At 42.5% G+C, this 17,584-nt stretch overlaps 1 protein-coding gene across 4 annotated transcripts in view; it reads right to left on the bottom strand.

Annotated features, from left to right (window-relative positions):
- Positions 1 to 17,584, bottom strand: part of LOC127571627 (deoxyribonuclease gamma-like) — a 49,383-nt gene that overhangs the window by 11,797 nt on the left and 20,002 nt on the right. For all 4 annotated transcript variants that reach the window (XM_052018182.1, XM_052018185.1, XM_052018183.1 and 1 more), the window contains 2 exons: positions 11,720 to 11,832; positions 2,561 to 2,673 (listed from right to left, as the gene is read on the bottom strand). In XM_052018182.1, coding sequence (XP_051874142.1) covers positions 2,561 to 2,673; positions 11,720 to 11,832 — 226 coding nt within the window. The remainder of the gene's footprint in view (positions 1 to 2,560; positions 2,674 to 11,719; positions 11,833 to 17,584) is intronic.

Raw genomic sequence — 17,584 nt, 5'->3', positions numbered from 1 at the left:
ACTCTTATTAGCCAGGATCTTGCATGACTGATGACACTTTCCCAAATAAGTGTAAATAACCTTACGATTTCTGCACAAATGCTGAAGTCCTGAAATTGCAGTCAGCTGACTAGGGTCCAACTCTGAGCACTTATGGGTGCAAGGGACTGAAGATAGAACATAGAACAATACAGAATAGGAACACCCTCGCCGCTCACCATGTCGAAGGGCCAATTTAAACTGCACATGGTCTAAATCCTTCAACTCCCTGCCTATTAACGTGCCTGTCTAAATGCTGCTTGAACAGATAAATATTAATTGGATTTTTTCTCCATTGTTTGAGCGCATTGAACTATTTTATGTAATTTTAAGTATTTTTGTTTTAGGAATAATTATTTTTACTTTACAAAAAAAACTTTTAAAAGTTCATTATAGTTTATCAATGTTTCCCAATGCTTTTGGAAACACTTGAAGTTTTTTTTGAAGATTTGACAATTGTGAATATGTTACCTGGTTGTTAAAGTCCTTTTCAGCTACCTTGTTAGTAGGTTCACCACTGATGACAAATTCAGGGTCACTGAATTCCTGCTTTGTTTGCCCTCCCATTGGATTACATCATATTTCTCTGGACTGAATTCTATTTGTCACATTCCTGCCTGCTTGATCAAGTTGTTGGTATCTCCCAGCAATCTACAGCTTTCCTCCTCATTAGCAACCACAAAGCTAGTTTTGGTATCATCTCCAAGTTCGAGTACTGCTCGAACTCTTGAGGACCCAGTCACAAGGGAAACACTCAGGCAGACAAGCAAATAATCATTGATCTGTCCCTTGTGTCATACGCTGAGCTGTAAGGAAAAACAGGTCTACATTTTGGAAAGAAGGCATTTCAGAGGATTCTAAGCCAGTGAAAGATATGGAAAGAATCAGAACACAGTCACCTTGTCAATACAGATAAAATAAATTTCATCACACAGGGAGTGGTTGACACTTGCAATAGAGAAAAACAGTAAAGTGCTCCAGGATGGATGAACTAACGTGAGCTGAATGGTCCTCCTTGTCCGCAGTTGTCTTGTGATCTTGTGGACTACAAGCAGACTCGTTGGTAATTACCTGTGAGCTGTCAGTCTTTGCAAGAAGCAGCAGAAACAGAACGAAAGAAGAAAGCGCCTTAGGAAAGGCTGAGACTAGAAGTGAGATATGTAAAATGGGAAAAGCACAAACTGGACATGAAATTCAAACCAAGGGGAAAATAATCAAACAGTAAAGGAGGTAAAGCAAGAAGAAATAAAGCAAATTGGAGAGGAAGACACCTCCCTGGGTTTATTACCACTACAGAGGAAGATAAGCAGTTTTCTATATTTCAGAGTAAAATCTACAATACTCAGCACAATCAGAGAGTGTTGAAACAACTGAATATCAAATGGGGGAAATTCTGGTATTATGATTTTTTTTCTTACATTCCTACCAGAGTGTAAGTGGAACTGATTTTATGGATATCTGTAGGCAGTATTCTATTTTTTGTTTGTTTTCATTTATTACTTGAAGCTGTTCCACAATATAATCTCATGGAGACATGAGAGCTCCATTGTTAGCTTGAGTCAGAGGTGCCAGAAGTGTTTTGATTAAATTGCCACCATTCCAAGTATCATTATAAAAAAAAGATACTTGAACTCTAGAACTTGGTTTCTGGTTCAAAATACAATGGGAAAATAGGGCTGAACAACTTTATTTTCAGGTTTCCTATTCATCAAGATAATGAGCTTGAATTTAAGATAGCGATAACAATGTGTTCATCATTAACTATTTAAGATTTGGACTATACTTATGTGCATTTAAAAGTGTGTTCTGGAAGTATGAATGATGCTGTCAGTGAGTTCATTTCTTCTCCACGGGGTTGAAACCTTCATCAGAGCAACAAACATGGGGTTAATGAATTGATGAAAATACTTTTACAAATATTTTACACATATTTTGCTCTGATTAAAAACTGAAAATATTATACATTGATGAATAAAGAGCAAGTGAGTTTTTAATGGCATTCTAGACTGGAATTGCTGCTGAACAATCTCCCTGGCCCTAAAATAAACTAATTTTCAATGTGTGGAGTTTAATTCCTTCAGTATAATTATTTCAAACTTCTGTGGGCTTTATTTGTTCACCTTTTAAAGTTTGTTCGTAATGATATCATTGGCATTGGATGCTTTAGAAGTGAGGCAACAGCAAACTAATAGTCAGGAGAGGGGAAATGTACTCTAAAGAGCCCACTGAAAGTTTGTGGGAGGTTTCTTCAAGGTCAGGGGCAGCATTAGCCCTTGGCTTCTGACTAGAAAATCCAGGCTACTGAATTCATCACCTAATTAAGATGAGCATATGACCATTGTGAGACTAATGGCAGTCATTATTCGGTGTCTATTTGCAAAAATATGGGAGCACGGCAAGGAAAAAATTATAATTGTTGTTGGATAATTTGCATCATGTAATTCCAAGATTTTGCTGTAAAACTTAATCCATAAGTGACACAATCCAGCATAGCTCTGTATCCAAAAAAGTATAACACATATATCTAGAAATATAGACATACCTCTGTATTCCACTCTTTAATGATTTTCAGAACAACGTCATAGAGTTCATCAATTTCTTTGACTGAATCTTCGGGCATTGTGTGCAGAGGAATGAGCACAAAATCCTGCACCACTGTGATAATATGAAACCCCAGCTAAAGTTAGTATAGCATTCCATGGAACTCTAGGTGTTGCAGTCTGAACATCAACCTCATTATTCTATTAAGTTCATCAGGTCCCTCAATTACACTTTCACCCATTGTCCTAAAGATGCCCAATACTTGCACCAAAAAATAGCAGCCAAACTTCCTAAATGTCATGTAGGGAAACCATAGCGATGAAAATACTCTGCAAACCTGCTGAATCATAACTTGCAGTTGCAAAGAGCAATTCAAGTTTACAGCAATCAGGCTTGATATCTCGCTGATCAGCTAACACAAGGTCTTTACAGAAACAGTAACTTTTACTTCTTGGAACTTTTGTACTCTTGTCTCTTTCTTACCTCTTCCTTATGTTTGTCGTTCGATGCAGGCAACCAGGTCTGTGTCATTAAGCACTTGGTAGCCTTCATTATTGCCAATGGAGGTATACAGTACAGGAACAGGCCTTTCGGCCCAACTCATCCCTGCTGACTAAGGTACCTACCTGAACCATCCCATCCCTCAAAGTTGCAACAAGTAATGCAAATCTGCTGTTGGGTGCATTTCTCTGGTATAAAAACACACCAGCACCCAAATCATCCTCTTTGCAGTTGTTAATTTGCAACATAGGTAACGTTGCAACATAGGTAACATGGGCACAGTAGTGTAGCAGTTAGCATAATGCTATTACAGCGCCAGCGACCCAGGTTCAATTCCGGCCACTGTCTGTGAGGAGTTTGTACGTTCTCCCCCTGTCATAGAACCATAGAACCATACAGCACAAAACAGGCCCTTCGGCCCACCGTGTTGTGCCGTCCATCAGACCACCCTCACACTACCTAACCCCTTCCTCCCGCATATCCCTCTATCTCACGTTCCTCCATATGCCTATCCAACAAGCTCTTGAACCTGTTCAATGTATCTGCCTCCACCACCACCCCCAGGCAGTGCATTCCATGCACCAACCACTCTTTGGGTGAAAAACCTCCCTCTGACATCTCCCCTGAACCTCCCACCCATAACCTTAAAGCCATGACCTCTCGTTTTGAGCATTGGTGCCCTGGGAAGGAGGCGCTGACTGTCTACTCTATCTATTCCTCTCAATATTTTATATACCTCTATCATGTCTCCTCTCATCCTCCTCCTTTCCAGTGAATAAAGCCCTAGCACCTTAAGCCTCTCCTCATATTCAATACTCTCCAATCCAGGCAGCATCCTGGTAAATCTCCTCTGCACCCTCTCCAATGCCTCCACATCCTTCCTATAATGAGGCGACCAGAACTGAACACAGTACTCTAAGTGTGGCCTAACTAGAGTTTTGTAAAGCTGCATCATCACCTCGCAGCTCTTAAACTCAATCCCGCGACTTATGAAAGCCAACATCCCATTGGCCTTCTTAACTGCTCTTTCCACCTGTGAGGCAACTTTCAATGAACTGTGAATATGAACCCCCAGATCCCTCTGCTCCTCCACACTGCCAAGTACCCTGCCGTTTACCCTGTACTCTGCCCTGGAGTTTGTCCTTCCAAAGTGTACCACCTCACACTTCTCCGGATTGAACTCCATCTGCCACTTGTCAGCCCAGCTCTGCATCCTATCAATATCCCTCTGTAAGCTCCGACAGCCCTCCACACTATCCACAACACCGCCTATCTTAGTGTTGTCCGCAAACTTACTAACCCAGCCCTCCACCCCCTCATCTAAGTCATCTATAAATATCACAAAAAGTAGAGGTCCCAGAACCGAGCCCTGCGGGACACCACTAGTCACTGCCTTCCAATCCGAGGGCACTCCTTCCACCACAACCCTCTGCTTTCTACATGCAAGCCAATTCCTAATCCACACAGCCAAGCTTCCTTGGATCCCTTGGCCTCTGACCTTCTGAAGAAGCCTACCATGAGGAACCTTATCAAATGCCTTACTAAAATCCATGTAAACCACATCCACCACACTGCCCTCATCAATCTTCCTGGTCACCTCCTCAAAGAACTCTATCAGGCTTGTGAGGCAAGATCTTCCCTTCACAAAGCCATGCTGGCTGTCCCTCATCAGTCCATGATTCTCAAGGTGTTCATAAATCCTATCCCTTAGAATCCTTTCTAACAGCTTACCCACCACAGACGTGAGACTCACCGGTCTATAATTCCCTGGCCTATCCCTATTACCTTTTTTGAACAAGGGGACCACATTCGCAACCCTCCAATCCTCCGGCACCACCCCCGTAGACAACGAGGACTCAAAGATCCTTACCAGCGGTTCAGCAATCTCCTCCCTAGCCTCTCGAAGCAGCCTGGGGAAAATCCCGTCAGGCCCCAGAGATTTATCTGTCTTAATATTATTTAACAACTTCAACACATCCTCTCTCTTGATATCAACAACCTCGAGAACATTACCCCTACCAGCACTCCCTTCCACATCATCAAGACCCCTCTCCCTGGTGAATACCGAAGAGAAGTACTCATTCAGAACTTCTCCCACTTCCGCCGCCTCCAGGCAAATTCTCCCACCTTTGTCCTTAATCGGACCTACCTTCACCCTAGCCATCCTCCTACCCTTCACGTACTTGAAAAAGGCCTTGGGATTTTCCTTAACCCTACTAGCCAAAGCCTTTTCATGTCCCCTTCCAGCTCTCCTCAGCCCTTTCTTAAGTTCCTTCCTCGCTACCCTATATTCCTCACGGGCCCTGTCTGAACCTTGCTGCTTATACCTCACGTATGCTACCTTCTTCTTGTCACCCACAGTTCCTTCACCCTGCCATTCCTTCTCTGCCTCACCGGGACATATTTATCCCTAACATCCTGCATAAGATCCCTGAATATCGACCACATCCCCATGGTACATTTTCCTTCAAAAAGGACATCCCAATTTACACTCCCAAGTTCTCTCCTTCTAGCCTCGTAGTTAGCCCTTCCCCAATTGAAAAACCTCTTGTCCTCTCTGCACCTGTCCCTGTCCATGACAATTTTAAAGGTTATGGAGCAATGGTCACTGTCCCCCAAATGCTCACCCACCAATAGATCCTTCACCTGTCCCGGTTCATTTCCTAAAACTAGATCTAACATGGCATTCCCTCTAGTCAGCCTGTCAACATACTGCGTCAGGAATCCCTCCTGGACACACTTAACAAATTCTGTCCCATCTAAACCTTTGGCACTAAGCAGGTTCCAGTCTATATTTGGGAAGTTGAAGTCTCCCATTATAACAACCCTGTTATTTCTGCTTCTCTCCAAACACTGCCTGCCAATCTGCTCCTCTATATCTCTACTGCTACCGGGGGGCCTATAGAATACTCCTAGTAGAGTAACTGCTCCTTTCTTGTTCCTTAACTCCACCCATACGGACTCTAGAGATGATCCTTCTACAACATCCATCTTTTCCACAGCCGTAACAGTGTCCCTGACCAGTATCGCCACCCCTCCACCTCTTCTCCCCCCTTCCCTATCCCTCTTAAAACACCGAAAACCAGGAATATTCAATATCCACTCCTCTCCTGACGTCAGCCACGTCTCGGTAATAGCCACGATATCATAGTCCCCCATACTTATCCAAGCCCTCAGTTCATCCCCCTTATTCCTGACACTTCTTGCATTTAAGTAAACACACTTCAGTCCATCTACCTTACTACTTTTATAGCCTGTATTCTGCTTCTCCTTCCCCAAAGCCTCTCTACCTGTTTGATCTAACTTTTCCCCATTCCCTTCTTCCTCTGACCTACTCCTCTGGTTCCCTTCCTCCTCACAAACTAGTTTAAACCCTCCTGTACCACCCTAGCAAATCTCGCCGCAAGGATATTGGCCCCCTTCTGGTTCGGGTGTAACCCGTCCTCTCTGTACAGGTCCCACCTTCCCGAGAAGAGATCCCAATGATCCAGAAATCTAAAACCCTCCCTCCTGCACCAACTTCTCAGCCACACATTTATCTGCCACCTCCTCCTATTCCTACCTTCACTATCACGTGGCACTGGCAGCAATCCCAAGATTGCTACCCTTGAGGTCCTGTCCTCAATTTTCTGCCTAGCTCCCTGAACTCACTCTTCAGGACCTCATCCCCCTTCCTACCTATGTCATTGGTGCCAATATGGACCACAACTTCTGGCTGCTCTCCCTCCCACTCAAGAATTCTGTGGACCCGATCAATGACATCCCGGACCCTGGCACCTGGGAGGCAACATACCATCCGGGATTCATGCTCACTGCCACAGAACCTCCTGTCTGTTTCCCTGACTATCGAGTCCCCTATCACTACCGCATGTCTCTTTCCCACCCTTCCCTTCTGAGCAGCAGTACCAGTCCCAGTGCCAGAGACCTGGTAACTGCAGCTAGGCCCCTGCAGGTCATCCCCCTCAACAGCTTCCAAGGCAGAAAACTTGTTACTGAGGGGAACAGCCTCCGGGGGTCTCTGTCCTGTCTGCCTGCCTGACTTCTTCTTCCTCTTCCCTCCCCTGACCGTCACCATTCTATCTGCCTCCTGAACCTCAGATGTACCTACCCTAAGGGGGGTGACTGTCACCTGATGCACCGTGTCTACATAACTCTCTCCCTCCCTTATGCTGCGCAGTGTTTGTAGCTGCGACTCCAGCTCATCAACTCTGAGCCGAAGTTCGTCCAGCCTCAAGCACTTACTGCAGATGTGGCCATCTTGGACCGCAGCAAGGTCCACGAGTTCCCACATCAAACAGCTGCAGCACACCACCATGTCCTCCATCTGACTACCTTTTTTTGCGTGGGTTTCTTCCCACATTCCAAAGACGTATGGGTTAGGAAGTTGTGGGCATGCTATGTTGGCGCCGGAAGCATGGTGACACTTGCGGGCTGCCCCCAGAACACTCTGCGCAAAAGGTGCATTGCACTGTGTGTTTTGATGTACATGTGACTAATAAAGATATCTTATATCTTGCATAGTTTGCTTCCTGACTAACAGAGATGCATTTTAAGGGTTTCATTGCATTACAGGCATAGATACAGACATTGGCATGCATACAACAATATTTAAATGGGGGTATGGTAGACAAGCGGCTGAATTACTGGACCAGTATCAAGTGGTTTAGAGCTATGAGTTTGAAGCCCAACAAGGCAGCTGGGCCATTTAAAGTTGTGTAATTAAGCTCAAAAATAACGGCTAATGTCAGCAACAGTAACTGTGAAGCTAATGGATTTTTTGCAAAGCAAACAACTGGTTCATTAATGACCTTTATCTGAGTTTGCCCATATGTGGCTGTAGGCATACAAATATAGTAGACTTCTAACTATCAACTCCGAACAATTCAGGGTAACTAGGGGTGGACAATAAATGCTGACACTGCCAGTGACATCTGCATCCCAAGAAGAAATTAGAGACCTCCCCAATTTCTCCTGACGGTTGACATCTGAAGATAAAACTTATGAATCAAACAGAATGCTACACAAGTCCGTGAGTACAGTGATAATTTTAGATAACATGTTCAGTGTATCTCTCAGTGCAATTCAAAATAGACTGTTTCCAGCTCATAAAATGTTCAAATAGTGACATGGATATTGAGACCGTGAAATCTCACCTTTCTAGGAGCCTGACTCTCTTTATCTTTGAACATTCCCGATGCTTTTTATTGGAAGCATATCTTTTGAAGCTCCCTGGCACACTTTGTGCAGGTCTGTTTGAGAACTGATAAAACACCCATCTGCTTATTTTCACCAGACTGCTGTGTCCATATAATTCAAAAGAAAAAAAAACAAAACCATTTAAAAACTATGTTAAGAATTAACCTTTTCTGCTTTTTAGGCTTCTTGGAGAGGAACTTTGAATTGAGATGTCTAACATTTAAAAAAAAAATGAAAAGGTTTTCATAACTTTGTGCTTTTGAAGCAGGCGCAAGGACTTCCACGTCCTGTTAGAAAAAGAGACCACCATCAACTTCCACGCTTACCTTTGAACATTATCCTCTCATCCTATCAGGCACTGATGGACCTATGCACTATTTTGAATGGTAGACAGCGGGAGGGTGTATTGAAAGCACTTTGTATCTCCTGATGCATGTGGGAATGTTTTAGGAAAATTTATAACTTAAATATTTTATTTTTGTTTTTGATCTTACCATGGTCTCTTTCCCATTCTGCAGGAACGTGGACTGAAACTTTATGGTACACACCTCTGTCTGTTTCAGGACTGGCCATTTCTGCCTGTCATGATTTTGGCTCAGTAGTTTTTCCTTCTTCTGTTGGTGTGTTCTGGCCTTCTGGGTATGTCCAACAGCCTTGCCATCGGCAACAATTTACACAGACAAAGTATCATAATCTGATCCTAACTGCTATTCTAACTGCTACATTACACCTTTTCAGAGAGATTCTGTTTGTTGTACCCATGCCGTCACCATCTTCCCTGCTACTGAACACAACTTACTTTTCTCTGTTTGCCCGTTTTGATGAAAGGTTTCAGATCTGAGAAGTTAGCTGCCTGTCTTGCTGATTGTTTCCAGCATTTTCTGTTATTAGAACATAAAACCATGTCTGTGCCAACCATGATGCCAATCAAAACTAATCCCATCTGTCTGCACATGGTTAGTGTCTCTCTATTCCCTGCCTGTTCATGTGTTGGTCTAAGTGCCCCTTCAATGTTGCTATCATATCTGCTTCTACAACCTCCCCTGCCAGCGTGTTCCAGGCACCTACCACTCTCTGTATTAAAAAAAAAATTGCCTCACAAATCTTTAAACCTCCTCCTCTCACCTTAAACCTATGCCCTCCAGCATTTGACATTTCCACCCCAGGAAAATGACTTTGACTATCTACCCTATCTCTGATATTTTTATATACTTCTATCAGGTCACCCCCCCCCCCCCCCCCCAGCCTCCTATGCTCCAGAGAAAACAATCCAAGTTTTTACAACCTCTCCTTATGGCTAATGCATTCCAATCCAGGGAACATTCTGATGAACCTCTTCTGCACCCTCTCCAAAGCCTCCACAGCCTTCCTATAGTGTGACGACCAGAACTGCACACAACACATCAAATGTAGTCTAACCACATTAATTCCAGGAATGTGGACTGAGTGACAGACTCTTGTGTCATTCCCAAAGCTAGTATTATTATAAGCTAAGATTTATTTATTAGTCACATGTACATCGAAACACACAATGAAATGCATCTTTTTGCGTAGAGTGTTGTGGGGGCAGCCCTCAAGTGTCACCACGCTTCCGGTGCCAACATAGCATGCCCACAACTTCCTAACCCATATGTCTTTGGAATGTGGGAGGAAACTGGAGCACCCGGAGGAAACCCACGCAGACACAGAGAGAATGTACAAACTCCTTACAGACAGTGGCCAGAATTGAATCCGGGTCACTGGCGCTGTGATAGCGTTATGCTAACCGCTACACTACCGTGAATGCAAGAGGGCACATGGGAGTAACACAGCAGGACTATTTTCCCTCCACACCCCTCCACTCACTGGGAAAAATCCCTGGCTTCTTAGTCTCTCTGCCTCATAGTGAGGAAGAAAAGGGTTAAGAATTGTGACCATACCTATAGCTGATAGAAAAAATACCTCTCCAGCTAGAGCAAGCAAGCCGCTGACTCACTAGATGGAGTGTTTGTTCCGGGTATTGATCTGTCCCGATCTGCTAGACTGTAGCGATACTGGGTGCAATAGACATCGAAGTGGAAGCTTGGTCTAGACAATGAGGGGTGATACCTGCCTTTGAATTTCTTGCTTATAACTCAATTATAATAAACAATAGGTGCGATGTCTGTCTCGGGTTGACCGAAACTCACGGCGCCGTATGCATTAAGTGTGCGTGACAATACCTGTAGAAATCTCTGTCTACCCCTTTGTACCGGGAGAGACTCTTGATGAGTGCTGAAGAGCCTTCTCCTCAGCGGTGCACTGCTAATAAACGTGTTTTATCGAAGCGACCTCGTGGCACTGTGTAACTTTACATCAGACCGCAGTGACAATTGAATTACGGGACAACAGTAGGAGATGTTGTTCAAACTTGGATTGTTATCTCTGGAGTGTCAGAGTGTTGGAGGCTGAGGGGCGACCTGATAGAAGTATATAAAATTATGAGAGGCATAGATAGAGTCGGTAGAGTCTTTTTCCCAGGGTGAAAATGTCAAATACTGGAAGGTGAGAGGGGAAGGTTTAAAGGTAATTTACGAGGCAAGTTTTTTTACTCAGAGTGGTAGGGCTTGGAGTGTGCTGCCAAGGGAGGTGGCGGAAGCAGGAAAAATAGCAACGTTTAAGTGGTATTTGGACAAGCACACAAACAGGGAGGGAATGGAGGGATATACACCATGAGCAAGCAGATGGGATTAGTTTTGTTTAGCATCATGGCCAGTGCAGACATGGTGGGCCGAAGGGTCTTTTCCTGTGGTCCACTGTTCTATGCTCCAAAAGGAGAAATTGCTGGAAACAATCAGCAGTTCAGGCAGCATCGGTGGAAAGAGACACGGTTAACTTTTAATGTCCAAAACCCTTTGTCAAAGCTGGGAAAGAGGAAAGAAAAGGAGGAGGATGAGGGAGGTGTACAAGGTGACAAGAGGCACAGATCGAGTGGACAGTCAGAGACTCTTTCCCAGGGCGACAATGGCTAACACGAGGGGACATAATTTTAAGGTGATTGGAGTAAGATATAAGGGGGATGTCAGAGGTAAGATTTTTACACAGAGGGTGGAACACACTGCTGGCAGAGGTTGTGGGGGCAGATACATTAGGGACATTTAAGATACTCTTAGATAGACACATGAATGATAGAGAAATGGGGGGCTATGTGGGAGGGAAGGGTTAGATAAATCTTAGAGCAGGTTAAATGTTGGCACAACATTGTGGGCCGAAGGGCCTGTACTGTGTTGTAATTTTTTATGTTCTATGTAAAACAAGTTATTTTCAGTAGCAGAGAACATGAGGGAGGAATGTGTGAAGCAGAATATCTCTGTAAAAGTGAAACTACATGAGTTGATGTAGCCGTTCGAATAGCAGTTAAGATCTGCCCACTTGCATATGAGTATTAACAGGTATAGTTTAAATAGATTCCCCTACATGTTTATGAGACTGCAGAGGCCTTTACCTGTGGTTGGTGATTTGAACTGAATGACAAAAGGCTCCCTGGAGAAAGCATCCTCGTCACCTGGCTGCATATCATCGTATTGAAAGACTCTTTCCACTCGCACGATATCATCACTGCAGGGAGAATATATGAATCACTTCAACTGGATACATTTACTAAGCCGTACGGAACTGTAGACCATGAAGATCTCAGTGTTGATCAGAAAAATGGCTCAGAAATAAAGACTTGTGCCTGAAGTAAACTTGCAATTAATTACTGTGGAATCCCATTACTGGCACATATTTTAACTCACAGATACTATTCCCAGTACAAGGACAGTATGAAAAGTGGCAGTAAAAATCATATCTCCCCAATCACCACTAATGTTCCAGACACTAAGAACTCTAGAATACTAAAGAACTATAGATGTTCATCATTCTCTATCTTAAAATTATCACAAAATCAGTATATAACAGGTAACCAAAATGGAAACACCCATCTATTGTTACTGATCAAAGTGAAAATTGTAATCCTAACTCTTTTCCTGTACGTGGTTCTTTGAAACTGAATAAAGTCAACATCTCCACAGCATGGCTGATCAGGAGAATCTCCATGGTGTCTACAGCTGTTCCTTTAAAAGGGCATCTTCTAATAGTTTTTCTACTTTACAATTTGATCCTGGGAACCACTTATTGATTCCAAAGAGGCTCAGTATTTACTGCGTATCACTGTGCCAGCACAATTGCCCAGCACGGTGGCACAGCTAGTAGTGCTGCTGCCTCACAGATCCCGTGAGCTGGGTTCTTTCCTGACCTCTTATTCTGTCCATGTGGAATTCACACATTCTCCTTGTGGCCACGTGAGTTTCCGCCCAGGTGCTCTGGTTTCCTCCCCACATCCCAAAGACGTGTAGGCTTGCAGATTAAGTGGCCAGAGTATATTGCTCCTAACATGTAGGTGAGAGGTAGAATCTAGGGGATTTGATGGGGGAATAAAATGGGTTGGTGCAGGATGAGTGTAAGTAGGTGCTTGATGGTTGGCATGGACTCGTAGCTGATAGATCTGTTTCTGTGCTGCACGACTCTACAAAATGTTGCAATGTGCATCAGCGTCTTGAAAGGGAGAGAAGAAAATTGGCAGCAAGAGTCGATGTGCTGGGATAATTTTTAAACAAAGAATGATACATGTCTATGGTTGTTTAGTATTCCGTAGGTCATAATGTCTGCCAACACTAGTGGTGTTTGGGGAGACTTTATTTTTACTGCCACTATTCATACTGTCATTGCTTTCGGATAAGTAGCTGTGATTTAAAATATGTGCCAGTAATGGGACTCCACATTAATCATCTATTTCATGCACAGATCTTTCATTACTGAGCACAAACATAATCAGATACAAATAGAGGACTCTACCTGTTAACTTGACAATCAGTGCCTGGGCAGCCACACAAACGGGCACAAGCTGCAATGATTTGGGGAGTATGTTTTAACAACATAGATAGAAAATTAGTCTTGGGCATAGCGCAGGATAGTGTGCATTGAGTGAAAATACATCGTGAAATGGGAGGGTGTGATTTTTCTGCTCCCTCCAATATATGTGGGTAGAATCTGTGCTTTGCCACGCAGGGAGAAAAACATTACATGTGTCTGATTATATTCAAGGAAATAAATCTTATAAAAAAAAGAGAAAAGTACTTAAAGTAATCAAACATTTAAATTGTAAACATTGGCAAAACAATATTACTTCTCACTGCCTCAGTGAAACAGCCAGCATAATCAAAGACCCCACCCACCCAGGTCATTCTCTCTTCTCTCCTCTCCCATCAGGCAGAAGATACAGGAGCTGGAGGGCACATACCACCAGGCTCAAGGACAGCTTCTATCCTACTGTGATAAGACTATTGAACAGTTCCCTTAGACGATGAGATGGACTCTTGACCTCACAATCTACCTTGTTTGACCTTGCACCTTATTGTCTACCTGCAATGCACTTCCCCTTAGCTGTGACATTTTACTCTGTAGTCTGTTATTATTTTTATTCTGTACTACCTCAGTGCACTGTGTAATGAATTGATCTGTACGAGTGGTATGCAAGACAAGTTTTTCACGGTACCTCGGTATAAGTGACAATAATAAACCAATACCAATACTAAAATCTGCATGCACTGCCTCTCAACGTTTTCCATTTATAAACTCCCATGATTACATTTAAATAGAAGAAGTGTTTGTAAATGCATCACACTGTCATTATACTCTCCCAACAATAGAGATGCCACCTAAATTTAGAATGAAGATCTTAGAATGAGGATGGAATGGATAACCTTAAACTGAAAGCCAATTTTTATCTACCCTTTAAACATGGTTCACCCATATTCAACAACACAAGAGGTTAGCTGGCATATCTTTTTTTTAGAAAACAATTTAAGAATTAATGTTACTTTATATGCAATTAATACTATCAGTAGTATATTTCTCAGAATCATCGCTCTATAACCATTATCCATATTAATAAAATCACCAGTTCTCACAACAAGGTTTTCAGCTATGGTCAGTAAGACTGTATTGATTTTCAGTTTGGATGGTTCACTCAGAGGTCCCCTATGTGCCTGTTGAAGGCTAGGGAAACATAATTTTTCTAATGTTGTCTACGACGTACATTTACAAGAACTTGCCAGAAGTGAAAGTAATCAATATTGTCAGCTTTATTTTGAAAAAGAACTTGTTGAGCAGGGATATTGCTTTGCCATTGGGCAAAGACCTGTTTGCATGCCTCAACTCAAATGTAATTCAAACTTTAGACAGCTAACTCTGCAAGTGATAGAGTGTTGCAATATGTCTGGCTAGTTTCAGGATGTCTCTCTGTACTTCTGTGATTCCTTGTTAATTAACTTACGCACATGTTATTTTGATAGACAGTTGGAAAGACAATGCTGTTTTTGTGGGACTTGGCATTGGTTTACATATATACTTTGAAATAGTTTGAACAGAGGTTGCAAAAAATCAGTGACACAAAGTTGGAACCATTACTTGGATAATCAAAGAGAATCGAAATTAGTTTATACAATAATAATGTTGTGCAATAGAAACTCACTTAACCCTATGTAGGGCAATGTTAAGCATATTTCTAGGTGTTTTAGCACCTGTTGAGAAATTTGTCTTCTCATTTTTAGTGGGATTTTTGAATGTGTCAGAAGTACCTGTATGGTCTGGTTGATTTTGGGGGAAAGGGGATTAGTAAAATCTGGAGAGATTAGTGCCCCCAACCCTAAGCAATGAACATACCTTTAGATGACACTTCTTCACCAGACCATCCAGGTGCTTCTGACCTCCAAGGAGCCCTCTCCCACATCCTTCCATCACTGTAGCATTGAATAGCAACATCCCCCCCCCCCCCCCCCCGTGGCTGGAAGAGTGTTGCTTGTATCATGGTATGTCCTTTTAAAAACTGCTAGCAAAGATTGCAGTGGATGCATTATATGGAAACAGCTGTGAGTAACCTATAGCACATCAATGGAGAATGTTACACTGAAACCAACAACCTAGGTTTCAGTGCAGCAACATGGGAAGATACAACAACTCTGTTCAATACACTACACATTTGAAATCCTTGATCCAATGGTATTTGGGTGACCCACAACACTGTTGTAATGCCCAAACCATTGTGTGAAACAATTTCTCAGCCAAGGGTTTCAGGGGTGGCCCCAAGTCCTTCTCAAAAGAACTTTCATTTAATGTTGTCTTTTAGGACCTTGTACTATCCTGAAGCACTTAACAGCCTACTACATATTTGTTTGAACAGTTCTAATGTAGGAAATGCACCAGCCAATTTGTTCACAGTGAAATTTAAGAAGCAGCAATGAGGTAATAATTATATAATCGGATTTAGTGGTGTAGTAGAGGGATGAATATTGACCAACTCAGCAAGGGGAACAGTGCCATAGACTCTTTCGTGTCTCCCTGAGAGAGCAGATTATTTAATCTGTTTCTGAATAACTCTACAACTGACAAGCATTTCAAATACAAGCATTTCTTCAGTGCATCATTGGATGGACAATAAATGCTGACCTGGCCTATAACACTCAAAGCCCCCTCCTCTCTCCTCTTCCATCAGGCTCAAGGACAGCTTCTATCCCACTGTGATAAGACTATTGAACGGGTCGCTTATATGATGAGATGGTCACTGACCTCACAATCTACCTTGTTGTGACCTTGCACCTTATTGTCTACCTGCACTGTACTTCCTCTGTAGCTATGACACTTTACTCTGTACTGTTATTGTTTTTACCTGTACTACCTCAGTGCGCTCTGTACTAACTCAATGTAACTGCACTGTGTAATGAATTAACCTGTACAATCGGTATGCAAAACAAGTTTTTCACTGTACCTCGGTACAAGTGACAATAATAAACCAATACCAACACAAATAATAAATAAAAACAACGCTGGAAATCCTGGCCTCAACTAAGTGCTTGGATCTCTAGAGTGGGGTTTGTAACCACATTTGACTCAGAGAAAAGAGGCTTCTACTGCATGGTCCTATCGATCCTTATTTCTCTTATTCACTGATTGACCCTGTCTATTGGAGACCAAATGTGGAAACACCTATTTGAAACACTGATCACTCTTGGGTAAATCTTGGATCAAAACACTAAGATCTGTTAATATTGGTAATTTAAGAAGGTGTGCAAATTATTGGCATTGCAGAGTTAAGCTTGTCTTGTTCCAGAGCTCCACAAACAACAGTCACCTCTGGCTTTAATCAAGAACGTATGTACTTATGTCAGAAGTGAGGATACCCATTCTAAGCTTTCTTGGGTCTATAAGGCTTTGTAATGGCAGCTAATGCAGGCATTTAATCCAATCAGACATCTCCATCATCTAATAATCCTAATAAAAAACCTTTCTGCATGCTTGTGATTCATTACCCTGGTCATTCAACATGAATTTCTCTGCTGAACCTGGTAACTGTTCTCATCTATTTATGTGCTGCACCAAGTGATTTGATCTTCAGCTTGCCCTACGAGCAGCTGGTGTCTGAGAGAACTGTAAGAGCAGCTTTTGAGTTGCATGCAAGATTCCTTTAAAATATCAAACACTGTGAATGCTTTTGCGGCCAAATGCATTGCAATCCGGAACACAACACCTGTGCTACAAGATAGCCTTTTATGGTCCGCTCACTTGGATCCAGTCAATTTCCCCAATGACGGACTCGTCACCCTTGTCCTTCAACTCAGTGTAGACTCTGGTGTCTGAAGTCTTTGTTACAAATTCTAATACAAAAATAGTATAAACAATAGTTGGCCAAAAATAGGTACAGGGTAGTGGGCTTTTGCTGTTTTATTTTATGCTGTGGGTACTTGTGTGAGGTTTGAAATTTTCACAATTGCAATGAATATTGATTTGGCTGATCCTTCTAGCACAGTTCTTAATGTTTTGCATCACCTGCTGTCCAATATTGTGCAGTACCAAAAGTTAGTTGAGCCTTGTCAATTATCACTTCTTCTGGAATGGACTGTATTTCAGAACTGTCATTCTGAAGTACCTGATAGCTCTTCAGAATTTTATTTCCTTTTCAGTTTTAAAAGTGTAATTGAAGAAAACTAGGTGATTGACAGTCAGTGCAGACTCGTTGGACCAAAGGGCCTGACTCTGTGTTATATGACTCAATGACTGTTATTTTTCACATGAATACTCTTGCATTTCTCAGCTAAATGACCAGCCAGCTACAAGCAGCCTTTGTTCTCAAACCACCTGTTCTCAGCCTTTCCATTTCCGAGTGTTGCTAGCTTAGTTGGTAACTTTTCTACAATTGTAGCTGCCAGAAATTCTTGTTCTTCTCTCTCATATTAAAAAAGCTCACCCGGAAAAATAAATGTGCAGTAAACTT

The sequence above is a fragment of the Pristis pectinata genome, chromosome 6, assembly GCF_009764475.1.
Source record: "Pristis pectinata isolate sPriPec2 chromosome 6, sPriPec2.1.pri, whole genome shotgun sequence".
Classification (NCBI taxonomy): domain Eukaryota; kingdom Metazoa; phylum Chordata; class Chondrichthyes; order Rhinopristiformes; family Pristidae; genus Pristis; species Pristis pectinata.
Note: the sequence above shows the minus strand (reverse complement) of the source record. Positions and strands in the feature narration are given on the sequence as shown.